General features: G+C 50.8%; 1 protein-coding gene across 10 annotated transcripts in view; it reads right to left on the bottom strand.

Moving 5' to 3' along the window:
* The window catches only part of KCNMA1 (potassium calcium-activated channel subfamily M alpha 1), a 708,582-nt gene that overhangs the window by 494,566 nt on the left and 193,823 nt on the right, over positions 1–20,193 (bottom strand). For all 10 annotated transcript variants that reach the window (XM_072971241.1, XM_072971239.1, XM_072971250.1 and 7 more), the window contains exon 2: positions 4,583–4,744. In XM_072971241.1, the coding sequence (XP_072827342.1) occupies positions 4,583–4,744 (162 nt within the window). The remainder of the gene's footprint in view (positions 1–4,582; positions 4,745–20,193) is intronic.

Here is a 20,193-nt window from a genome sequence, read left to right as displayed (position 1 = left end):
AGATATGAATACATAGCATGCAAAACCTGAGATACTGTGTATTTCCAATGGGCCACAAACTTGGCTCCAAGCAGCTACTACAAAAAGAGGGCCATGAGCCCTTTCCCAAGTTAGAGTGTCCACTAGAGGTTCACCAGGAGGACCACAGCAATTGTGGCACAAAGAACTATTTACTCCAAGTCTGTGCATAAGCAGGTAACGTGAGATGTAGTGAACAGAGTCCCCAGCAAGACCCAAACACCTGGCAGGTATCTCAACAGCATTTAGTGCTACACAGAAACATTCCTTGGTGTGGGCCCACTCCAAATCCCAAAGTGCAGCTGATCAATTCTCCTAGTATCATTGCAAATTTTGAATTAAGCAGGTATCAATTTTATAATCAGAAAACAAATATTTTGAATTTAAAAAAAGATAAGGGAAACAGTCATCCTTGACAGTCTGGGGATGCACTGTGATACCCCTCAGCCATCATTCCCAGAGAAGGCTCTGCCCAGTCCTGCTGTTTCTGTGAAGCTGAGCCTGAGTGCCCAGACAAGAGAAAAGGCAGAGACAGGCTACTCTGAGACCTGGTTAAGGAATGTTTATCACCTTGGTGATGAAGCCCCAGGTGTTAACTATAAAAAGCACTGGTGACCGGCGACTCTCACTTGTCACTGTTTACATTGAGCTCTACAACTTTGTATCTAGTTTATCGATATAAATAATTCACACCCTGCATCTCTGGTGCTCATTGCCTTATGCCCATTGCCTTGAACAGTGCCTGGTGCAGTTGAGAAATAAGTACTTACTGAATGAATGATGAGAGATCCTGGACAACAAGTGAATCTACGGGCCTGCTGAAGTTGTCTGGGCAAACCCTTCCCCACCTGGGCCTTACTTCAACTTTAAGACTCTCGCCTGTGGCAATGAGACAGGTGAGAAAGGGGTCCAGATGTGGAGGCCAAGCTCCTGAGCTGTGCGTCAAGGAAAACAAATTAAAAATTGAAAAGGGAAACTGAACAACCGGGTGTCTAGTCTTGCTTGAGTCTCGCTGTGGTGAGGATAAACACTGGGACAGTTCAAGACAAACAGCTCTGGTTCTGAACAGGCAGAGCTGCTTTCTCGTGTGCAGTGAGGATGTGGTATGAAATCTGTTCCTTGCTCAGGGCAAGAATCTGTCTTCCCTAAAGAAGAGGGCTGGCTCTGAAGGTTCTGCCCGAAGGTACTCGGAGCTGCTGGCTCTCTAAGCAGGGGACTCTGCTCAGAACACACCAGAGCAGCCCAGGCAGCATTTTCTCCAAGGAGACCTCCGGCAGCTGGCATCATGGGACGTCCCAGGCAAGGAGGCCTGGGCAGACCACACTGTCCACACAAATGTTAAGAGAATCAGGCCAAACAGTCTCGGGACCTAACTGGCCTGGGGACAATAATGTCAAAATGCCACAGCCACAGCAAGAGCTTGCAGTGGCTTTGAAAAGACAAGGCGTTATCTTGAACTGATAAGTAATGACACTGAAGGAGCACTAGACAGGAGTCCAGAGGCCAGCAGGTACTAGCCTGGTTCTGTCACTTCACTGCCCTTCTGAGGCCTCAGTTTGTTCAACTGTAAAATGGACATAAATTCACTGATAGGATTGGCTTCCTGGCTTCTTCATAATGAACCCCTACAACACAACAGCCAAACTGGAGATATGCAATGAACGCAATGTGGTCCTTACCCTTCAACCTGATCAGAACATACAGGGCCTGGCCCAGCATCTGGCTCCTGAGAGGCTCATAAGAATGTTGTCATCAGCAGTAGCTTCAAGGTGGCTGCTGGATGCACTTCGCCTGTGAGTTCTACTGCTAAATACCACATACATCCAGCCACCTGCCTCCACCGTGTGGTCCTAGTTCAGGCCTTGCCTCACCAGGTCTGCTGCAGTAAGGTACCCTCTCCTGACCTGTCACAGGTGCTGGGAGCTCACTATCCCAACCATCCCAGCATCTCTGAGCTCCTGCCTCACCAATTTGGTCTCTACTTGTCTATTTGTGTTCTTCTCAGCACAACCACCAATCACAAGGCCACTCCCTCAAAAATCTCCTTTTCCTACAAAATTCAGCTTTAGCTCAGCATTTGAAGACCTGATAAGCTGCCTTCTGCTCACTGTCACAGTCTTACGTCCCCTCAAGGGCCTGTGTGTTCACAGCCCAGGCCTCAGTCCTCCAATGCACCACACCTCTGCTCTGCTCCTGATGTTCTCTTGCTCTGGAATAATCTCTCCTTTGACTTTCAAGATCCTAACTCACATTGCCAAGCTAAACTCAAATGCCTTCTGTTTTATTAGTATTCTCAGCTTCTGGCCTCGTAAGGGATCCCCTTTCTTGTTTTCAAGCTCAGTTATGTTTTTATTTTTGATATTGTCACTGTCATCAAATGTGCTCAGTTCACTTTGAACTGGAAGATGCTGCTCAAAGGTTTTCCTCTCTGTGAAGCCCTAGAAGGCTTTCTTGACATTCCCCTTCTCCCCTATACTCAGCCTCCCCCGCCATACACAACTTATGCAATGTTTGTACTCAGAGTATTTCTCCTCCAGAAACTCTTCCAATAACTTCCATCCACAGTGCAGTGGAATTAGGGTTTTCCATGGGGATGAAAAAACACCTGGCCCAGAGCTGGTGCTCAGTATCTCTTAGCTGATGCTGAAGAAGACAGTTAGAACTGTCCTCAGTGGTCACATGGAAGTAGCCGGCATCACATGTGTGCACCAAACTGTTGGCTGCTCCCCATCCACTATCACTGCTGACCGTATAGAATGCACTGTCTCCATTTCATCCCATGTGAATACCCAGACCCAGAATTCAACCTCCTTAAGTTTCCAACACTGAATCCACTCACACAAGTGTGAAAAGGCAATGGAGACTTTACTGAAGACTCTGGAGGGGAGATGAAGGTGGTGGTCACACAGCACAGCCCACAACAGGCCATCTTCGATTCCTCACTAGACAGGGCTACCCAGTCACTCCTGGGTCCCACTGACCCAGACTGTCCCCCTCTGCCTTTCTCCACACCACAACTGGCCTCACCAGTTTCTCTCTCTTCCTCTCCAAATTCCTAACTTAAAATTTTGCTGCCAATTAATGTCAGCCATGACTTCATAACCAGATTCTTCAGAAGCCTTAGCTCCCAGAGGTCCCTCAGTTAACAGAACCCTGTCCTCCTTGAAGGCTGTTTGGCCACCACCTTTGTGACTCAAGCATGATGACATTCAGTGTCTTAATCCTTCCCTTAAGTTGTTCGTAAGATATTTTATCCCAAGCATAATGCAGCGTTCTCCCCAAGAAGGATTCTTGATGAGTGAAGTTTTACCACCTCTCTGTCATCTATAGCCACCTCCTCGCTGAGTTTCTGCCATGAAACATTGAGAGTGATGATCTCTATCTTCCAGCATCCCTGACTGATCTTCAATTCCCCCCAAGTCACCAGGATATCCCCATTTATTCTATCTCTGAGCCAAATGATTTTGACCAAGCCCCAGCTTCAGGCCCAGGAAGGGCAACCCATACAAACCAGTTTCCAGAATCACATGAAGTCATTTGGAATACAACATCCTTCTCAGGGAACTTCTTGACTCTAAGCAGACCCCAGAAAGCTGGTGGACAGGGCTGCCCAAGGAAGGAGCCTGGTCTGGCTGTGCTGACCAACTCCAGCTTGTTCACCCCAAATCGTCACCATCTTTGTACTGAAAGACCCATGTCCCAGGACCCCCAGGCAAACAAGAATGGTTGGTTACTACAGGTTTGTCCCAGCCACCATCCTTGCCAAGAACCCACTGCTCACAAGGACAGTCAGTGAAGCCAAGCTCCACACGAGCAAATCAGAGAGAATGCAATAAATGCACAGAGAAGGGGAGGATGAGCCCTGGCAGCAGGTGGGGCTGGGAGACAGGCTCCCAGAAATAAGATCACACGAGCAATGGGGCCAAGCATGGGGCCAACAGTCTCAGGTGGGCTGCCGACAAGTTACACCATCGGCATGACTGAGGAATTCCACCCTGGGCAGGATCCCAATAACACAGGGTGGGAGATTAGGAAACTATGGCAGCCAGGAGACAACAGCAACATCCCTAGGAGGTACACACAGGTACACGCGCGTACACGCATGCACGCACACACACACACATACACACAGAACTCCCTGGAGCCTAGCATTTATGGGGCTTCCACAAATTCTGAGCACACATTTCTTTGACCCGCTCTCCTTTCCACAAGTGTCAAGCTGTGTATGTGTGTGTGTGTGTGTCTCTGTGTGTACTGTGTGTGTACACATGTCCACACCTATTCTGCTGGCAGAGGAAATGCCCTACATCCTCCCCAACAGACCATCTCTGCCCCGGACACAGCCCTAGTGTGCAAATCCCTGCACGAACCACTGGCTTAGATGTGCACAAAGAAGCCAGCCTCTCCTCCACGACCACGACGACGTAAGCACTCGCTCTTCACCTCCACCTCCTGATAGCCAGTGGCCAGGAAAAGACCCAGTGAAATATCACATCCCCATAAACACAGAGATCATGGACCAGAAAGCAGGCCTCCTCCTGTGAGGAGGGAGCGGGGGACTCACCAGGACTCTGCCAGTCAGTGTCTGGGCAGATATCATCACCCCCGCCCAGTCTTTCACGGAGGTCATCCAGCCGACCTCAGCTGCCACCGCCTCCTCTTTTTCGTCCACTGGCTTGAGAGTGCCGTCTGCCTGGCTTGAGCCATTGTTAATCTTCTGGGCCTCCTGGCAACAGAGAACAAGAGTTGAGACGCAGGCACCAAGCAGATTTTAAAAACACAACCTACCCAAAAGAATCAAAGCCAGAGGGGCCCCCACTGAGATGGGAAACGGCTTGAAGGCACAGGGGTTGGGAAAAAGGGATGGATTATGGCTTTGATTGTTCTTTTAAAATCTTTTTTAAAAGAATTTTTCCTTTGTTTCCTCTTAAAATCTCTTTGTGAAAGAAAAAAGAATGAAATTATTCTCTTCCCATTTGAAAGGACAAGAATCACAAAGCTCAGGAGGGAAACCAACCTGTCTAGGGTCATGGAATGGCTGGGAAGGAGGCGAGATCAGCATTCTGCAGTCTCCACCTGCCCAGCCTTCACAGCCTTCTCACAGGTGCACCCTGCTTTCCTAAGGAAATCTCCATCTCCTCATCCCAGACTGTGTGGTCCAAAAGGGACTGAAGGTCCACACTGGCCCCAGGAATGGATACTAGTCAATCAGACCAGTCCATCCCTCTGGCAATAGCAATTGGACCAAGGATGGTTACATGAGCCATGCCAACCCAACAAGACTCAAGCCTGGGGCTTTTGCTGCAAAGAATAAGAGGTAATCCTTCCCTGAGAATGAAGCCACCACAGAGGAAACTAGAAGTGATAGAATACTGATGTCATCAAACACCTGAATCCAGCTTTGCCTGAAATCCACCCCAGAACTTTTTAGTTACAGGAAGCAATAAATTCCCCTTCATGGCTAAAAATGTGGTTGAGGAAAAAAGGCTGACTTCATCAGATAACTGAGCCCCACATAGGGGCCACATAGGGCCCTAAAATTTGCATGTTATGTGCCCTCTGCCTAGAGTATTCTTCTCACAGAGGGTCACAGTTTAGTCCCTCACCTCCCTCAAGTCTTTGAGATGTTACATTTTCAATAATTCTGCTCTGGCTACCCTTTTAAAATTCCAACTGTCTTCTGACGTGTTGCCCTTTCTGCTTTATTTTTCTCCATAGCATTTAAAACTTCTCACACACTCCATAATTCACTTACTATTTAATTTACAGTCTGCCTCCCCCAGCTGCTGAATTCCAAGCACCTAAAAGAGTGTCTGGCATGTAGTTGTCTCAATAAACATGAATGAATAAAAAAGGTTATGAGTGTCATCCCCTCACTGACTACAGAGCCTGGGCTTAGGGGTTACCAAATAAAATGCAGGATTCCCAGAGATTTTAGTTTCAAATAAACAACAAATAATTTTTTAGAATAAGTATGTCCCAAAGATTGCATGGGACATACTTATATTAAAAACATATTCATTGTCTAGAATTTAAATTTAACTGGGCCCCCTACTCAAATAACCACTAAGATTATTTGTGCAAACATAGATGTTTAAAAAGATGCCAGCAAAAATAGGTTCATCATTTAAAATGCTAGAATTAGTTAACAAAACAAACTGAACTGGGGGATCACTGTGAATTGGAGTGAAGAGGAAAACCCAAAGGCACAGGCAAAAATCTTGGTCTGCAGTGAATGAGGGTGGGGCAGGCTGGGAGGCACTGAATGAGTCACCCTCTTGGGGACTCGCAGGCAGGCAGGAAGCTGCTCCCAATGCCTGGTTATCCCCCACCAGCCACCCCTGACTCAGGGATGCTGGGCAGACAGATGGAGGACCATCACCAGGTGCTCATGTTTAACTTCCAAGTGTACTGGCCCCCTCGGTGATTGAACAGTCCAAGAGGAGGCCTGGGGAGGTGGGGTACAGAATGGACATATCTGGGGGCCACCTGCTGACGTCTGTGGAGCCCACAGCCCAAGCCACCCAAGGCCAGTCTCAATGGCCTGTTAGGACCTTGAGTCTTGGCCATGTGGAGACTGCACAAGTGGGTGTCCTGGGAGAGACAGAGGCCCTGATCTGGAGGCAGCCTTAGTAACGGAAGGTGTAGACTCAGCTTTCCTCTCCTGTAAGATGTCTGCCCCATAAGTGTTGGCAGGATTAAACAGTGACCAATGACACAGAAAACACCGTTTCATTAATTAGTCTCACCACCTCCTGCTTCTTCGAGAGCCATAGACACTTAGCCATGGTTCTCTAACTTGAGCAGCACCAGAACCCCCCAGAGGGCTTGTTACAACTGTGCTGGGCCCCACTCCCAACCCCTACTTCTAACAAATAGCGTTCCCAGGTAATGCTGAGGCTGCTGGTCTGGGAACCCCAGTTTGAGAACCACTGCCTATCATCTTGATGTGGCGTGATCATCCCTGCCCTGATATGAAATGGGGCGTGAACCTTAGCCCCCAGCTCGGTGCTGGCCTCTCCTCTCACCCAGACCAGGAAGAGATCAGGACAAGGAGCAGGTCCTCACATCAGAGGTGCTTGTTTCCTCTCGGCAGCATCTCCTAGGCACATTTCTGAGCTGGTCCAGGGCCACAGCCCGGGGGCCTGGAGAGCTAGCTCTTTGCTCCTCAATCCTGGGGTGCAGGCTCCCCAGCCAACCGGTGGACCCTGGAGGAGGGAATCGGCAAGGAAAGGGCTGGGAGGCGGGGAGTCCTCTCCAGTCACGGTGGTTTCAGTGCATCAATAATTCAGAGCAGAAGAGGCATATGGCAGATAATGGTCTCTTGCCAGCCCTCTTACCTATTGTTTTACAAGGCATTCATTATTTTAATTACTTTATGATAGGCAAGGAAAAACACAGACTAAAGGGAGATAATGCTCTCAATATCATTTGCTTACTCTGGATGTTGTGAGCTTAATTACACGTGGGCGGTAGAACTGGGGGAGTGGCTGGGGGAGCGGGGAGGCTGGAGCCTTGCAAAGCCTGAAGCCAGGCAGCCAGGTTAGCGCTCCTTGGTCTGGAGGAAAAGCCGCTCTGTACCTCTGACCTCACTCTGGCCAAAGCATCCCTCATCAGGACAGGTGGAACCCCTACTCCGGAGAAAGGGTATGGAGGCCCAGAAAGTTAAGTGGCCTTGCTGAGGACATGCAGGGGTGGGGGTGGAGAGAGTGGGAAGGGGCAGAGCCCATTATAACAGTGACTGACCACCATTTATGAAGCCAGAACTGGGTGTCAGCAACTAAAACTTAAGTGCCTTCTCGGCATTATCTTGCTTAGACCTTATAATAAATCCAACAGGCAGGTGGAATTGCCCCCAATTTATAGACAGGCCAACTGAGAGCAGATATTTCTCAGGGGAAAGCACAGAGCCTGAGAACTCAGGCTGGGGACAGCGAGCCCATCTGGCCTTAGGTCTGCTCTGCCGCTTACAAGCTGGCTACCTCGAGCATGTTAGCTCACAGCCTCAGCCTCCTCCGTGTAAAATGGGGACAACCACACAGACCCTGTTAATGTGGTGGTGAAACTTACAACACACCATGCTTGGGTCAGGGCTGATGTGGCAGGCATAGCCACCTTGACGGAACACCCACTGATGGGCAGATTGGCTCCAAGGATATTCAGTTAAAGCTGCACCATTGATTGGGGCCCTGGGACGGACACTGGCCCAGAGTGAAACCGTAATAAATAATTACAGAACAGAGGAGAAACAAGTGTAGGTTCTAACAGCTATGAGGTTTCGCCTAGTTAATGGGCCCCCAGGAGGTAAAGTGCCTGCCCGAATTCTGGAGGGGTTCCAGCAGGGGCTGTGTGGCTCTCCCCCAGGACCGCGGGGACAGGGATCCCTACACATTCAGCTCTGGACCAAGCGACCTCTTAGATCCCTTCTGACTCAAAGCCCCATTAGCTCAACCTCCCAGTGTGATGAAGAGACAGAGGACCAGAGAGAGGCTGCCCCCTGAGTCCCAGCACACTGCTGTCTCCTGTGCCCCACAGGGCGCTGCCTCGGGGGGAACAGGGCTTTGTTCTGAATGACAGAGGGGGCATCCCTCCATCCCCAGACCTTCCACTTCCCCTGCAGAGAAGGACCCAGCCCTCTGCTGGGAGGACTCCTGAGCTGGGTCAGATAGGCGCCCACTGGTGTCAGGAGAGAACTGGCCCTGGTCCCTGCTCATCCTCCAGGAAATCACTGTGGGGTGGGGTGGGGGGTGTGGAAGAGAGACAGCCCCACCAGCTACAGGCTCCAGCTACCCTAGCCTCAGACAGACCATCACATATTTTCTGAAATGGAGAAAAGGATGTCTTGAAACAAAGAGGAACAAGGAGGAGGGAGGAGGAGAGAGAAAATGAGACTGGGCGGTCCCTGGGGGTGTCCTGGCAAGTGGATGTCCAGCCACAGCCACTCTCCTGGGAAAGGGGCTCTGTCTGGCTTAAAAGGCCCCTCTCCCTCCAGCCTTGCCCTCTCTCCCCCTAGAGTTTTGTGCAAAAGAAGCCACAGCTGTCTCCTGCGGACAAGGGACAAAATCTAATCTCAGTGTCCAGACTGAAGGATGGGGAGGGCTGCAGGGTGACAGTGCAGGTACAGAAGGCTGGAGGGGCACTGGGGAGCAGAGTGGCCAACTGTCCCCTCCTACTGAATGTCCACACTGGCTGCCTCTCACAGGGCTGGGCCTGCACCCCCACCGTCAGTGATTTCCTGTCAACACGGCCACAGAGGGCCTCACCCTCCAATGTCCCCTGTGCCGAGGGTCTGACCAGGCCACAGTCAACCGTCCAGGATTCACTGTCCAGAGCACACAGCTGTTGGATGTCTGGGCATTGCCCCTAAACCATCAGGTCAAAGACCAAAGCCTGAGAAGGGACCTCAGCCATCCCTTCGGATGTCAACCCCCTCACTGTTCGGATGAGAATGCTGAGGCCTAGAGGAAGTCGCGTGCCCAGTGCCACCCTGCCCCACCAGGTAATAACCGAGCCAAGACGCAAACCCTCAGCTGGCTCTACTTCTCTTCTCTTTTGTTGCTTCCCAGACAGGATGATTCCTCTGAATCCAGACCCAGGGAACCCATCGCTCCCAATCAGCTCCCTGCCCCGTAAGTCTACAATCTGGAATCCGAATGTTCCCAGGACCAGCAGAAGCCTCCACCTGGCCTGGTACAGGTGGGTTTGGGTGTGGGGGCCCCACAGGGCAAAGTTTCTTGTCTTCAAAGTGCCCAGCTTTCCCCAGCAGTAGGAGATGCCCTGGCCCAGCACGGGGAGCAGGCCTGTGCCAATCCCAGGACCACACCACCTCTAGTCCTCAGATCCAGGCTGTCTCCGCCTCTCATCCTTCTTGAATTGGACCCAGTATACTGGGAACATCTGTCGTGTGACAGGAAGAGCTCTGAGGATCGAACGTCCAGCTTTCTTAGACAAGTCATTCCATTTCCCAAAGCCTCTTCTGTAATAAGGATGTGTCCTGCTTTGTAATCTGGTAAGGTGGAGCACAGCACTTTCTGAAAGTACCAACTTCTTTACGAAGAGGGGCAAGGATGGTATTGTGGCTCACCTCTCAGATCCCTGCCCAGCTGCACCTTCCAGGGCAGGGCCCCCATTATCTCCCCGGGCCCCAACAGGATGTTGGAATTGCCAAGCCCTGCCCAGGTGGCCCACTGTGCTGGCCACACCCTCCCTGTGAGCCTCTGCCACACCTGCTCCTGCCTGGCTGGGCTCACTGCCCCTCCAGGTGCCAGGTGCCATTCTGAGCACCACACCTGCTGTGCGACTGCATCAAGGATGAAGCGGGGGATGGGCAGCCACCAGGAGGATTCAGAGTAGCCTGGCTGATCCCCACGAGGCCACCCGCACCTCCCTCCCCATGAAGCTCCAAGTCTATCTCGGGTTTTATTACATCTCAGCTGGATCTGGGAAGGTGTTTAAGCAGTGATCATCTGGGAGGAAAGCCCCTCTTAAAAACATAAGTCAGATTGTGTCACAACTGGGCCGACACCACCTCCCTCTCGTGGCTTCCATCCCACTCAGACGACCAGACACAGACTTCACAGTCCAACCCACACGAACTGTCCCACTCCTGACGTCATCCCCATCATCCTCCAAGTCTCCCACTCCCTTGCTTGCTCACTCCAGCCGCACTAGCCTCCTTGTGCCGCCAGAATGTTCCAGGCCCACTCCCAGCTGCAGCTGACTGCCCTGGCTGCTCCCCCTGCCCCAGAGCGCCACAGCTGTTCTGTCCCCTCACACTTTGTTCAAATTCTCACCTTACTGGTGAGCACTTCCCTGCCCACCCCCTTGAAAATGACACCCACCCCTCTCCCACTCCCCATCTATGCTCTATGTCTCCCTAGAGCATTTATATGACCATCTGCACACTTTAATCAACTTTTATTGCCTGTAAGCTCCATGAGGGGAAGAATCTTCACCTCTTCTGTTCACTGCTGTAACCTCAACAATGAAACATTATGAGCTCAGAGGAAGTGAGCACTTGACACATCTTGGTGAAAGGTAGGAAAGAAGGAAGGGTGTAATAGGGAGGGAGGGAGAAAAGGAGGAGAAAAAAGAGGGAGGGAGGGAAGAAGGGGAGCAGCAACAGATGGGAAGTCAGTTGTTGGCAAGCACGATATCCAGAACAGATAATATTACTAAGAAGTAGTGATGGTGACCGTACCGGACATCGTTTCTGGGCAGCATCAGAGCAACTCTGAGGTAGGTCTGAATGTGCTCATTTGCAGACAAGGGGTTAGGCAGCTGGCCCAGGAAGACACAGTCAGAATTTAAAGCCAGCTGCCTGACACCAAAGAGAGACAAGTACCTGAGCTGACTTCCTCCCAGGGATGGCGCAAGGAGCCCACAGGATGATGCGTGCGGAACAATCGCGGGCTGTCAGAGTGCCCCGGAGAGGGCTTTCACCGTCACGGACGCTGGGTGCTGCGTGTGCCACAGAGACCCTCCTTCAAAGTCCCTGCGCCTTGAGGGGGCGGTTAAATCAAGGACAGAGGAACACAGGTCCCTTCTTGGCCAAGAACCAGCTTGGAACCATAAATCATCCCTCATGGAGCAGAGCATCCAGTTGGAAATGAACATGGCCAAGGTGGCAGGCTGTGTGAGCCCCCCTGCTAAGCACAGAGGTTCTTTATACAGATGCAGCCAAAGGAGAAGACAGCTTCCCGTGTGCCGTCTGCATCCTTGGAGGGCCTTCACCGGCAGTCCTGGCCAAGTCCTGCAGGGCAAGGGGTACCTACGGGGTGGGGCACTGAGCAGAGACCAGGAGTACTTCCCGCCCCTGGAAGCCCCATGCCTAGACCTCTCTCTGCCCAGGGCCTTGGTGCTATGGGGCATATCTTGGGTGAGCAACTTGCAGAGGGCTGTGGGGGAAGGAAGGACCTGGAAACCGCCATCTGTCCTTCTCCAGTGTCCCACTTCGTCCTCAAATTTCCCTGGTTGTCATCAGAGAGCCACTTCCCCTGAGCCAGCATGGACGGATCCTGCCTCCGAGGAATTCCTTCAGTCAGCCTGGAACCCCCATCTTCATTCAGTCCCCAGCAGCAGCCCCCCGCCTCTCTCTGCCCCCTCTCACCCAGCAAAACTGACCCAGCAGCCCAGCACACAGCTCCCCTTCGCTGAGCACAAAGCAGGACTCCAGAAGTCCTGTTCTCCTGTTAAGCAACGGTAGCAGGGCCAAGAGCTCTGGGCTGCAAGTTGGGAAGCCTGAACTCAAGCCCCAGCTTTGCCAGGAGCAGGCTGTGTGGCCTTGGCCAGTTACTCAACCTCTCTGAGCAGAGTGAGGAGAGTTACCACGTGGGAAATGAAGGGGAGCAGTAGGTTAAACCCATAGTTTCCTGTTCCTTAGAGGTCAGCATTGTGTGTTCTGTGAGGTGCCTTAGGGCATTAGCAAGGGAGAGCAGAGAAGGCAAGGCCTGTGTCCTTCCTCCCCCTAGAAATTAAAGCTCAGCTATATTGAACAGTTTTCACCTATTAAGGTTCTACGTTAGACTGCACCTGAGTGAAGAGGTCTTCCGTGGAAAACCAGTTTGAAATTCACAGGCCCGTTTTAGCTTTTAATTGATGCTTTATTTCAGGGCAATGGTTAAGGTGTCCTGTGGCACAGCTTGGTCTAAGACCCAGAAATACCTGAACTTCAGCCCGTATAAACCCATGGGGCTTCCTGTACCTCCGTGCAGGCCACTGTCCTGGCCCCCCCACCTCAGGTCTCCACCAAGCCTAAATGTTGGGGAATGGTCCTCCAGCCACCCCTACTTCTTCCAAAGAGGCCAAGAGGAAATGGCCCCCCTCCTGCCCCTTTCCGGATGGGCAGCCTCTTTTACATCCTGGAAGGGTGGCCCAGCCCTGGGGTTCTCCCAGGTACTAATAATCCCATGTATTAGGGATTAGGCCGATTACCGGAAACAGCTCAAGCAAATAAAGCATAATGTGGGCACCACCAGCTGGGATTTTCATAGTGAGAGGTCTGCAAAGGGAGAGGAAGGAGGAAGTGGGCGCCCTGACACACAGGGGCAGGGGGGAAATGGGGCAGCAGGAGACCGGGGCCCCTGCCGGGAGCTGGTGTCAGTGGGTGGTGGATTTGGTTTCTGCCCTTGGGAAGTTTTGATTATCCAACCTCTCCCTGGCAGGACAGAGCCTCCCCTGCCCCTTGCAGCCTCCCCCTCCACCTCCTGGGACCCCCCATATGCACAGGGGGTACCACGGTTGTGCCGAGGGAACCCATCTAGCAGCTGCTGTGTCTGCTAACTACAGGCTACAAGTCCAGGGAAGAAGTACGGTGGCCAAAGATTCAGGCTGCAGGAGCTTAAAAAGAAACTCAGTCAAAGCCAATTGCTCTGGAATGTCAGAAAACCATCACGATAGCTGAGTCTCTCTGCCGGTCCTAAGATACCTTATCATCACGGGCATTTTTAGCTTGGCTTCCCAGGTGCCCTGTCCAGATTCTCACTCCTAGGAGCTCCCCTGTGTGTAAGATCCGCTTTTTATAGGTCTTCGCAGGAGGAAAAAGGTGACAGCAGGAAAAGGCTGGGAACTCTTTAACAAGTCGCTCACCATCTTTGTGCCTCGGGTTTCCTTGTCTCAAATTCAAAGGGGCCGTGTAAAGGCTCCCCAAGGTTCTGTCTAGCTCTGAAACTGCCTGACCTTGAGGTCTGGACTGTGAGTCCTTCACTTGCCATGTCCTGGCGTGTGAGATGCTGGGGGAGGACAGGCTCCTTCCCGGCCCTTCTCAGGGCCACGCTCTGAGCTGCCGGCCTGTCCCCTGGGGACTGAGGGAATCGGCTGCCTCTCAGGAGATCCTTGATCCCTTCTTGCCTCTACAGGCCATGTTCTCTCCTTGGCAGTTTTACACCATCTTATTTAATCCTCGTAACAAGCCTGTAAGGTAGGAATGTTACAAGGGTCAGGGAGGTTAGGTAATCTTCAAGATCACTCACCTCGTAAGTGGTAGAGCTGAAATTTAAATCCACTCTATTCTAAGACCAAAGGCTATGTTTTCCTTCTCCTCCTTCCTGCCTCAGGATAGGCAAAAGGTACAAAGAAGAGATTGAATCTCCTTCTAAAATGCTGTTTATTACTACTACTGACACAATCGTCTTACACCTTATGGCTTCTAAATAACAAAATTTTGTAGTACGGACATCTGGTTATAATCAGTCAAGTATGGACAGGGCTGAAAAAATGGCCTAGGGGAGGGGGTCCCAATCTGGGAACAGAATGACCAATAAGACATCATATCCCATGGTGAGATGTGTTCTCAAATGGCCACATTTGCTGCTTAAAAACAGAAAGTCCACCCCAAACTTTTAGGACTAATGCACCCATCTCAGCCAATATACAACATTTGCAAATTAATGATCTCCTTCTCAGTCAATCAGCTTCATAAAATGGGAACATATAAGTGACAGACCCAAGTTCACTATCTGGGCCTCAGAGACTTGGAATTGAATTAACAGAGACCTCGGCTCTGATCCCTTGACCGGAGTGACCAGGCCCAGATCCATGTCATCGGCTCACCTGCCAAGACATGGTGGCCGAGCTGTCAGTCTGCAAGGCAACTGCCCTTTCCTGGTAGAATGGCTCAAGAACCACAGAGACAAGAACACCATCACAGGGGCCCAAGTCAGAAGACCAAAATCACATGTGTTTCCCAGTTGGGGAATAACTTGTAACCATACCAGGGAGGGCCAGTTCAGAAAGATTAATAACGGATGTAATTTCCTGAATGCCTTGTGTCCTCTTGGTTAATCCTATTAACCATACTGCAAGTTAGGCACCATTATCCCCATTTTAAAGATGAGTAGGTGAGGCACTGAGGCTTTCTGAAGGTCTATGGTTAGCACAGTGGCCTTATAAATCCCACACAGGCCCATACGTTCAATACAAATCCCTTTTCCTTGCAGGAAGAATCTTGCATTGTCTGGGAAGAAAATTGTCAAGGAAACACAGCTCATTCACATAAGAGACCGGGTAGACCCACGTGGCTGAGAGACGCACAAGGAATGTGGGAAGCACAGGTGCTGCTGTCTGACAGCCTGACTCCTGGCTTCCTCTCCCTCCAGCTATGCAACCTGGCACGAGTCACTCCGCCTTGTCCAGCTCAGTTTCCTCCATCGAAAAACAAGCTTACAATCACCTTCCTCACAGAACATGTGAGGCTCAACCATGACGATGAAGGCCAAGCAGGTCATGAGTAAGTAGTATTATCTGCTAAGTGCCAGAGTACGCACTCGTATGACCTTGGACGACAACCTACCCAAGGTCCTGTGGCTAATAAAGAGCCCATCAGGAAGGAAATTCGGATTTTCCAGACAGCAAACCCCGTCTCTGTCTACTTCACCAAAGTAGAGCGCAGTGTGGTTTCTCGTCAAAGCAGACTGGATATGGATAACTAAGACCGACAGGAAATCCCAAACCTTCATTTTCATAAAAGAAGGGAGAAATCTCCGTATCACAATCCAGTTAACTTTTATGACTCAAGTTAGCAGGGAAGAGGCAAACGAAATCAAAACAAGAATGTGAACGTGGCTGGGGAAACAACTGAATACTACCCTGAGATGCAGAATCTAGATGCTCAAGGGGCTCGTTCATCCGGCCAGTGAGGTCACGGGCTCCTCCTCTCCCCCACCTTCTGCAAAACAGCCCAGGACAGTTTGGATTGTCCCTACTCCTGGAGAGGAGTTACTGAGACAGAGAGATGGTGGAAGCGTCAAGAGGGAGAAGGCAGAAGCTGGAAGGGAGCCCACCACCACCTGTGGATCAGGAAGAAGACTGGCTCCCCACAGCAAAGCATCCTGGGAGGCTGGCTCTGGTCTCGAGGTCCACATGTTGGGCCACAGAGCAGTGCTGCTCCAGGATGGAGTTTGGAACGGAAGCAGCAGCACAACGCAAAGTATGTGTGTCCGTGAAAAGACAGCTAACACCCCTCTCCAGGGAAGAGCTGTCCTTTTTTTTGACGTTATGTCAACACTCCTTTCTTGGGTATTAATATGCCCTTTAAATGGAATGACAATGATGGTAGAGCTGGCATTTGACAGTTTATACCCTTACTTGTCAAAATGAAAAGTTGGAAACCCTGTGATATTCTCTATGATTTTTGAAGTTTAATTGAGTAGCCCATGGAAGGTCCAGGAACCACTCACCTGGTCCTACTTCTACAGATGGGAAATTAAGCCCCAGCAAGGCCATGCTCGTAGCAGTCACGTCCCCCTACATGGAGCCCAGTGTGTGTCTGTCACACCATTCAGGGACAGCCTTGGGGCCAGGAAAAGTAGGACCCAAGGGAAGGAGACAATGTCCCTGGGGGCTCCCACAGCTCAGGTAACGCAGCCCAGAGAGCAGAAGAGAAGGGAATGCATCCGTTTTCAGGGCTCAGGGCCATACCTCAGGGCCCTGAGTTCCCAGCCTCACTGCTCCCACAGCAGGAAATGCACCATCTCCCTCATCTAAACAATCTCCCTGCAAACAGGGTCACTGTTCCCATGGCCCCAAACCATCATTGAGGGGGGCCATGGGGAGAAAGCAATTCCCTGCAGACTGCAGGTGAGATGAATTGCTTGTGGCTGGCTGAGCACTGCCCTCCAAGTCAACAGTCAGAAGCGACATGGGATAAAATGGTGAGTGACTCGGGAACAATGTCCCACCCAGTGCCCCCCAGGAAGCCAATCCCTTTCATCCCCTAGCTGGCTGCCCTTTTCCTCATAACCATTATAGCTGCCTAATGTTACACACAGGTGTACGTTCTCCATCAACCTCCACCAGAGGTAAGGCTCCAGGAGGGCAGGGCCTTGGCTGGATTTGCTCATTCCATGTCCTTATAACCTGGCACAGTGTCCAGCACAGAATGGGGACTTAATAGCCTGTTAAAACAAATGATTGAACAACTTCTGGGTTTTGTTTTATTTTGCTTCGTTTTCACTCTGTTCATATTTTCTGGAATCTCAGAAGGTCTTCCCAGTGCCCACTGCCCACAGCACAGAACTCAGACTCCTCCAGACCTGGCCTACAGGCCGGCCTGCTGCCCTCCACGCTCCTCACAGACCCTGCTCTCCACCCAGATTTCTCTGAGAGGACCTGGTCCTCCTCCTTATCTGCACACCTTTGTGCCCACCCCTGATGCCCTCTCTGTTTCTCTCCACCTATCTTCATCCAGCTCAGTCAAACCCCAGGTGACCAGCGAAGCCCTCTCCTGGGTGACAGTCCCCCATAGATCAACCTCCAATGCCTACAATCTGTTCCCCTCACTTGACACTGGAAAAGCACCGGCTGGCAACCTTGCTTGTCTTTTTATCCGTGCATGTCAGACTACTTCAATTAATCTGAAAGCTCCCTGAAGTCAAGGTCCATTTTGCTTTCTATCCAGAGTGTTCAGCATACAGCAAGTGATTAACAGATATGCACTGATTGAGTAAATTAAAACGGCTCAGGAGGCAATGGAAAAGCCAGCCCTTTCCCGGGCACCACTGACACCCTGGCTCAACCAGGCCAGTTTCCATGACTTGAAGCTTGAACAGGACTGCTGGCTCCCAAATTGCTGTTCCTCAGAGCAGCTACATTTTCAAATACAAACACCAAATCCCAAACAAGATCAGATGTCACGGGGCTTCTGAGAGGCACATGCCTCATCAGGCACACGTCAGTCAAAAAAAAAAAAAAAAAGATGAATGTTCTTGTTTACAAAAGGATTTGTCTCATTCTAGGAAGATTTCCACCATGATTTAGGACCTAATCCAGTACGTGCCTATAGACTCACCAACTGAGTATTTTTCTACCTCTTCGATTTGTTGAACTTGGATGGCGTTTGGCTTCAGGTCAAAACAGCTGCCGCTATTTGGGGGTCTGTCACTGCCCTTCCCAATGTTTCATGAACCCCCAATTCAGGAAACCAAGGCCGAACAAGTCAGAGAGACCTCAGGAGGCAGTAGGCCAGCCAGACGACCAGCCATACAGATGCACTCAGACCCCAGCAACGCTAATGGCCGCCTAGCATGCGGACTCAAGCTCAGAGCCCCGGGACCCTGCAGAGCAGCCTGTCTCCCTGGGCTCTGATCTCGCACCCACCTCGGGTGCCTGACTGGGCTCCAAAACCCCAGCCTCCTGTGATTCTGGGTTCCCACAACCCTAGTCTGGATCTTGGTTTCCAACACAGCAGCCAAACACAAGAGAATCTGGACTGGCTGTTAATGTGACATAATAACAATAATTCAACAGTCGGCAGGGAGAGGAGGGGGGACTTCTATTTCTATCGGGTTCCGACAACTCCTCTCCTCTCCTTCTATTGGAAGTTAGGGATGGCGAGCACCCCAGCCCTGCAAATCCTCAGCTCTCCACTTGGCACCCCGGGACCCATCAATCTCCTGCCTGTGGCCTGGGACCCCTCCAACCCTAGATGTCCGGGAGAGGCTCAGCTGCTATGAGAACCTTTCTTGAAGGTTTTTCCAAAATTATATCAGGTTTCCCTCTACCCTAGCTTGTCAGCAGGGGACTCTTTTGCCTAACATGGTTGAAGAATGTCTTAGAAACGGGTGTGATTCAGTCTGGCTTCAGATGAGGTTTTCCACCCAGACAGAGCACACCGAGTGTCTGGACGTGGCGGCTCGCTACCCGCAGGTCACCCACACCCTCTCCGCGTCTCCAGACCTCGGTCAGGAGGGCACATTTGACAAAGTGGCAGGTCCACCCAAAGATGACATCAGAAATAGAGCCAACAGGAAGCCAAAAGAGGTGTATGCAACCCACACACTGGCAAACAAACAGGGGGGCCAACCTCCCACAGCATCCTTCTCTTCCCCTCAATTTTCTGATTTTGCAGATCTCGTTGTGATGCACACAGTATAAATATTGAAGAGCTACTGGAGGAAGTGATTCAAGAACTGAAATCTCAAGAGGCACACACCTTTCTCCTGGAAGACAGGGCAAAGCCTTGCAGCCTTCTTTTGTGATGGAGATTGTTTCCCCCTGGTGCCTGTCCAGACGGCCTCCTCCACAAACACAAACGCTAACCAGAGGGGGGACCAAGACAATGGTTAGAAAACGAAGTTTGCAGAGATGTCTGAAACCTGCATGTCAATCCATTCTGCTAGTGAATTGTTACTGAACTGTTGTTAGTTCTGCCACATGCTCGCCTGAGCATCCACAATCTCCCCTGGACCAAAAGAGACATTCTCTCCCTCTGTTAATGCTCCATCCATCCACTGTGCTGAGGTGCGGCTGGCTGCACCACGTGGGCACCGGGAGGCAGGTAACAGGAGAGGGGAAGCTTCTTTAAATCTCAGAAGTCTCTTTTATAAGATTCTAACAGCTGCAATGAGAGAAAAGCCCTACAGGATGGGGACCCCTGTCTAAGTGCTGTGGTCCTCACCTGAGCTGGCATCCTGTGAGCCCCACGCTTCCATAACAACTGTCAGTCTGGCCCCTAGAACTCATGGAGAGGAGACCTCCTTTGTGTGGACAGCTTTGGAAGAAAGGTCAGATTGTTGCCTGAATCTCAAGCCTCTGTTTTTCTTCTCCTTCTGCAGCTGCTTTTCTGACCAGAAGCTGGACAGAGAGAGCTGTTACTGGGATTTCTTAGCATTGAGGCATCAAAGGTGAGAAGCCAGCCAAGGAGAAAGGACACAGGAGAAGCCTCTGGGGATACTGGCAATATTATATTTCTTGACCCAGTTGGTTACACAGGATTTTCTCATAATTATTCACTATTTTGTGCTTTTACATTTTATATGCTTTTCTGTATATTTGTTTTATTTCATTAATTTGTAAGATTTTTAAAAATATATCAAACTTTTCTTAAGGGATCAATCATCATCACCCACATTTATTAAGTACCTTCTGGGACAGGACAGAAGACTCAGACTCCAAATAACCCTATGTCACAGCCCTGGACAACAGGATCAAGAACCAGAAAGAATTTCATTGAAAAGTCCCTGGTCTTGGGGCACAAGAAGAGGCCAGGTACCCCCCAGAAGGAGGAAGTCAAAGCAGAGGTCAAAAACAATTAGACATAGTCACAGGATGGATGGGTTAGGAACCTTCAGAGAACCTGTTGATACAACAGTTTGCTCTTGGCTTGGGTTAAGGGACTGAGCCTACAAACAAGGTCATGGAGAAGGGGTGGGTTTTATGGTCTGTACCTGCCTTGGGAGG

This window comes from Vicugna pacos, chromosome 11, assembly GCF_048564905.1.
Source record: "Vicugna pacos chromosome 11, VicPac4, whole genome shotgun sequence".
Taxonomy (NCBI): Eukaryota; Metazoa; Chordata; class Mammalia; order Artiodactyla; family Camelidae; genus Vicugna; species Vicugna pacos.
Note: the sequence above shows the minus strand (reverse complement) of the source record. Positions and strands in the feature narration are given on the sequence as shown.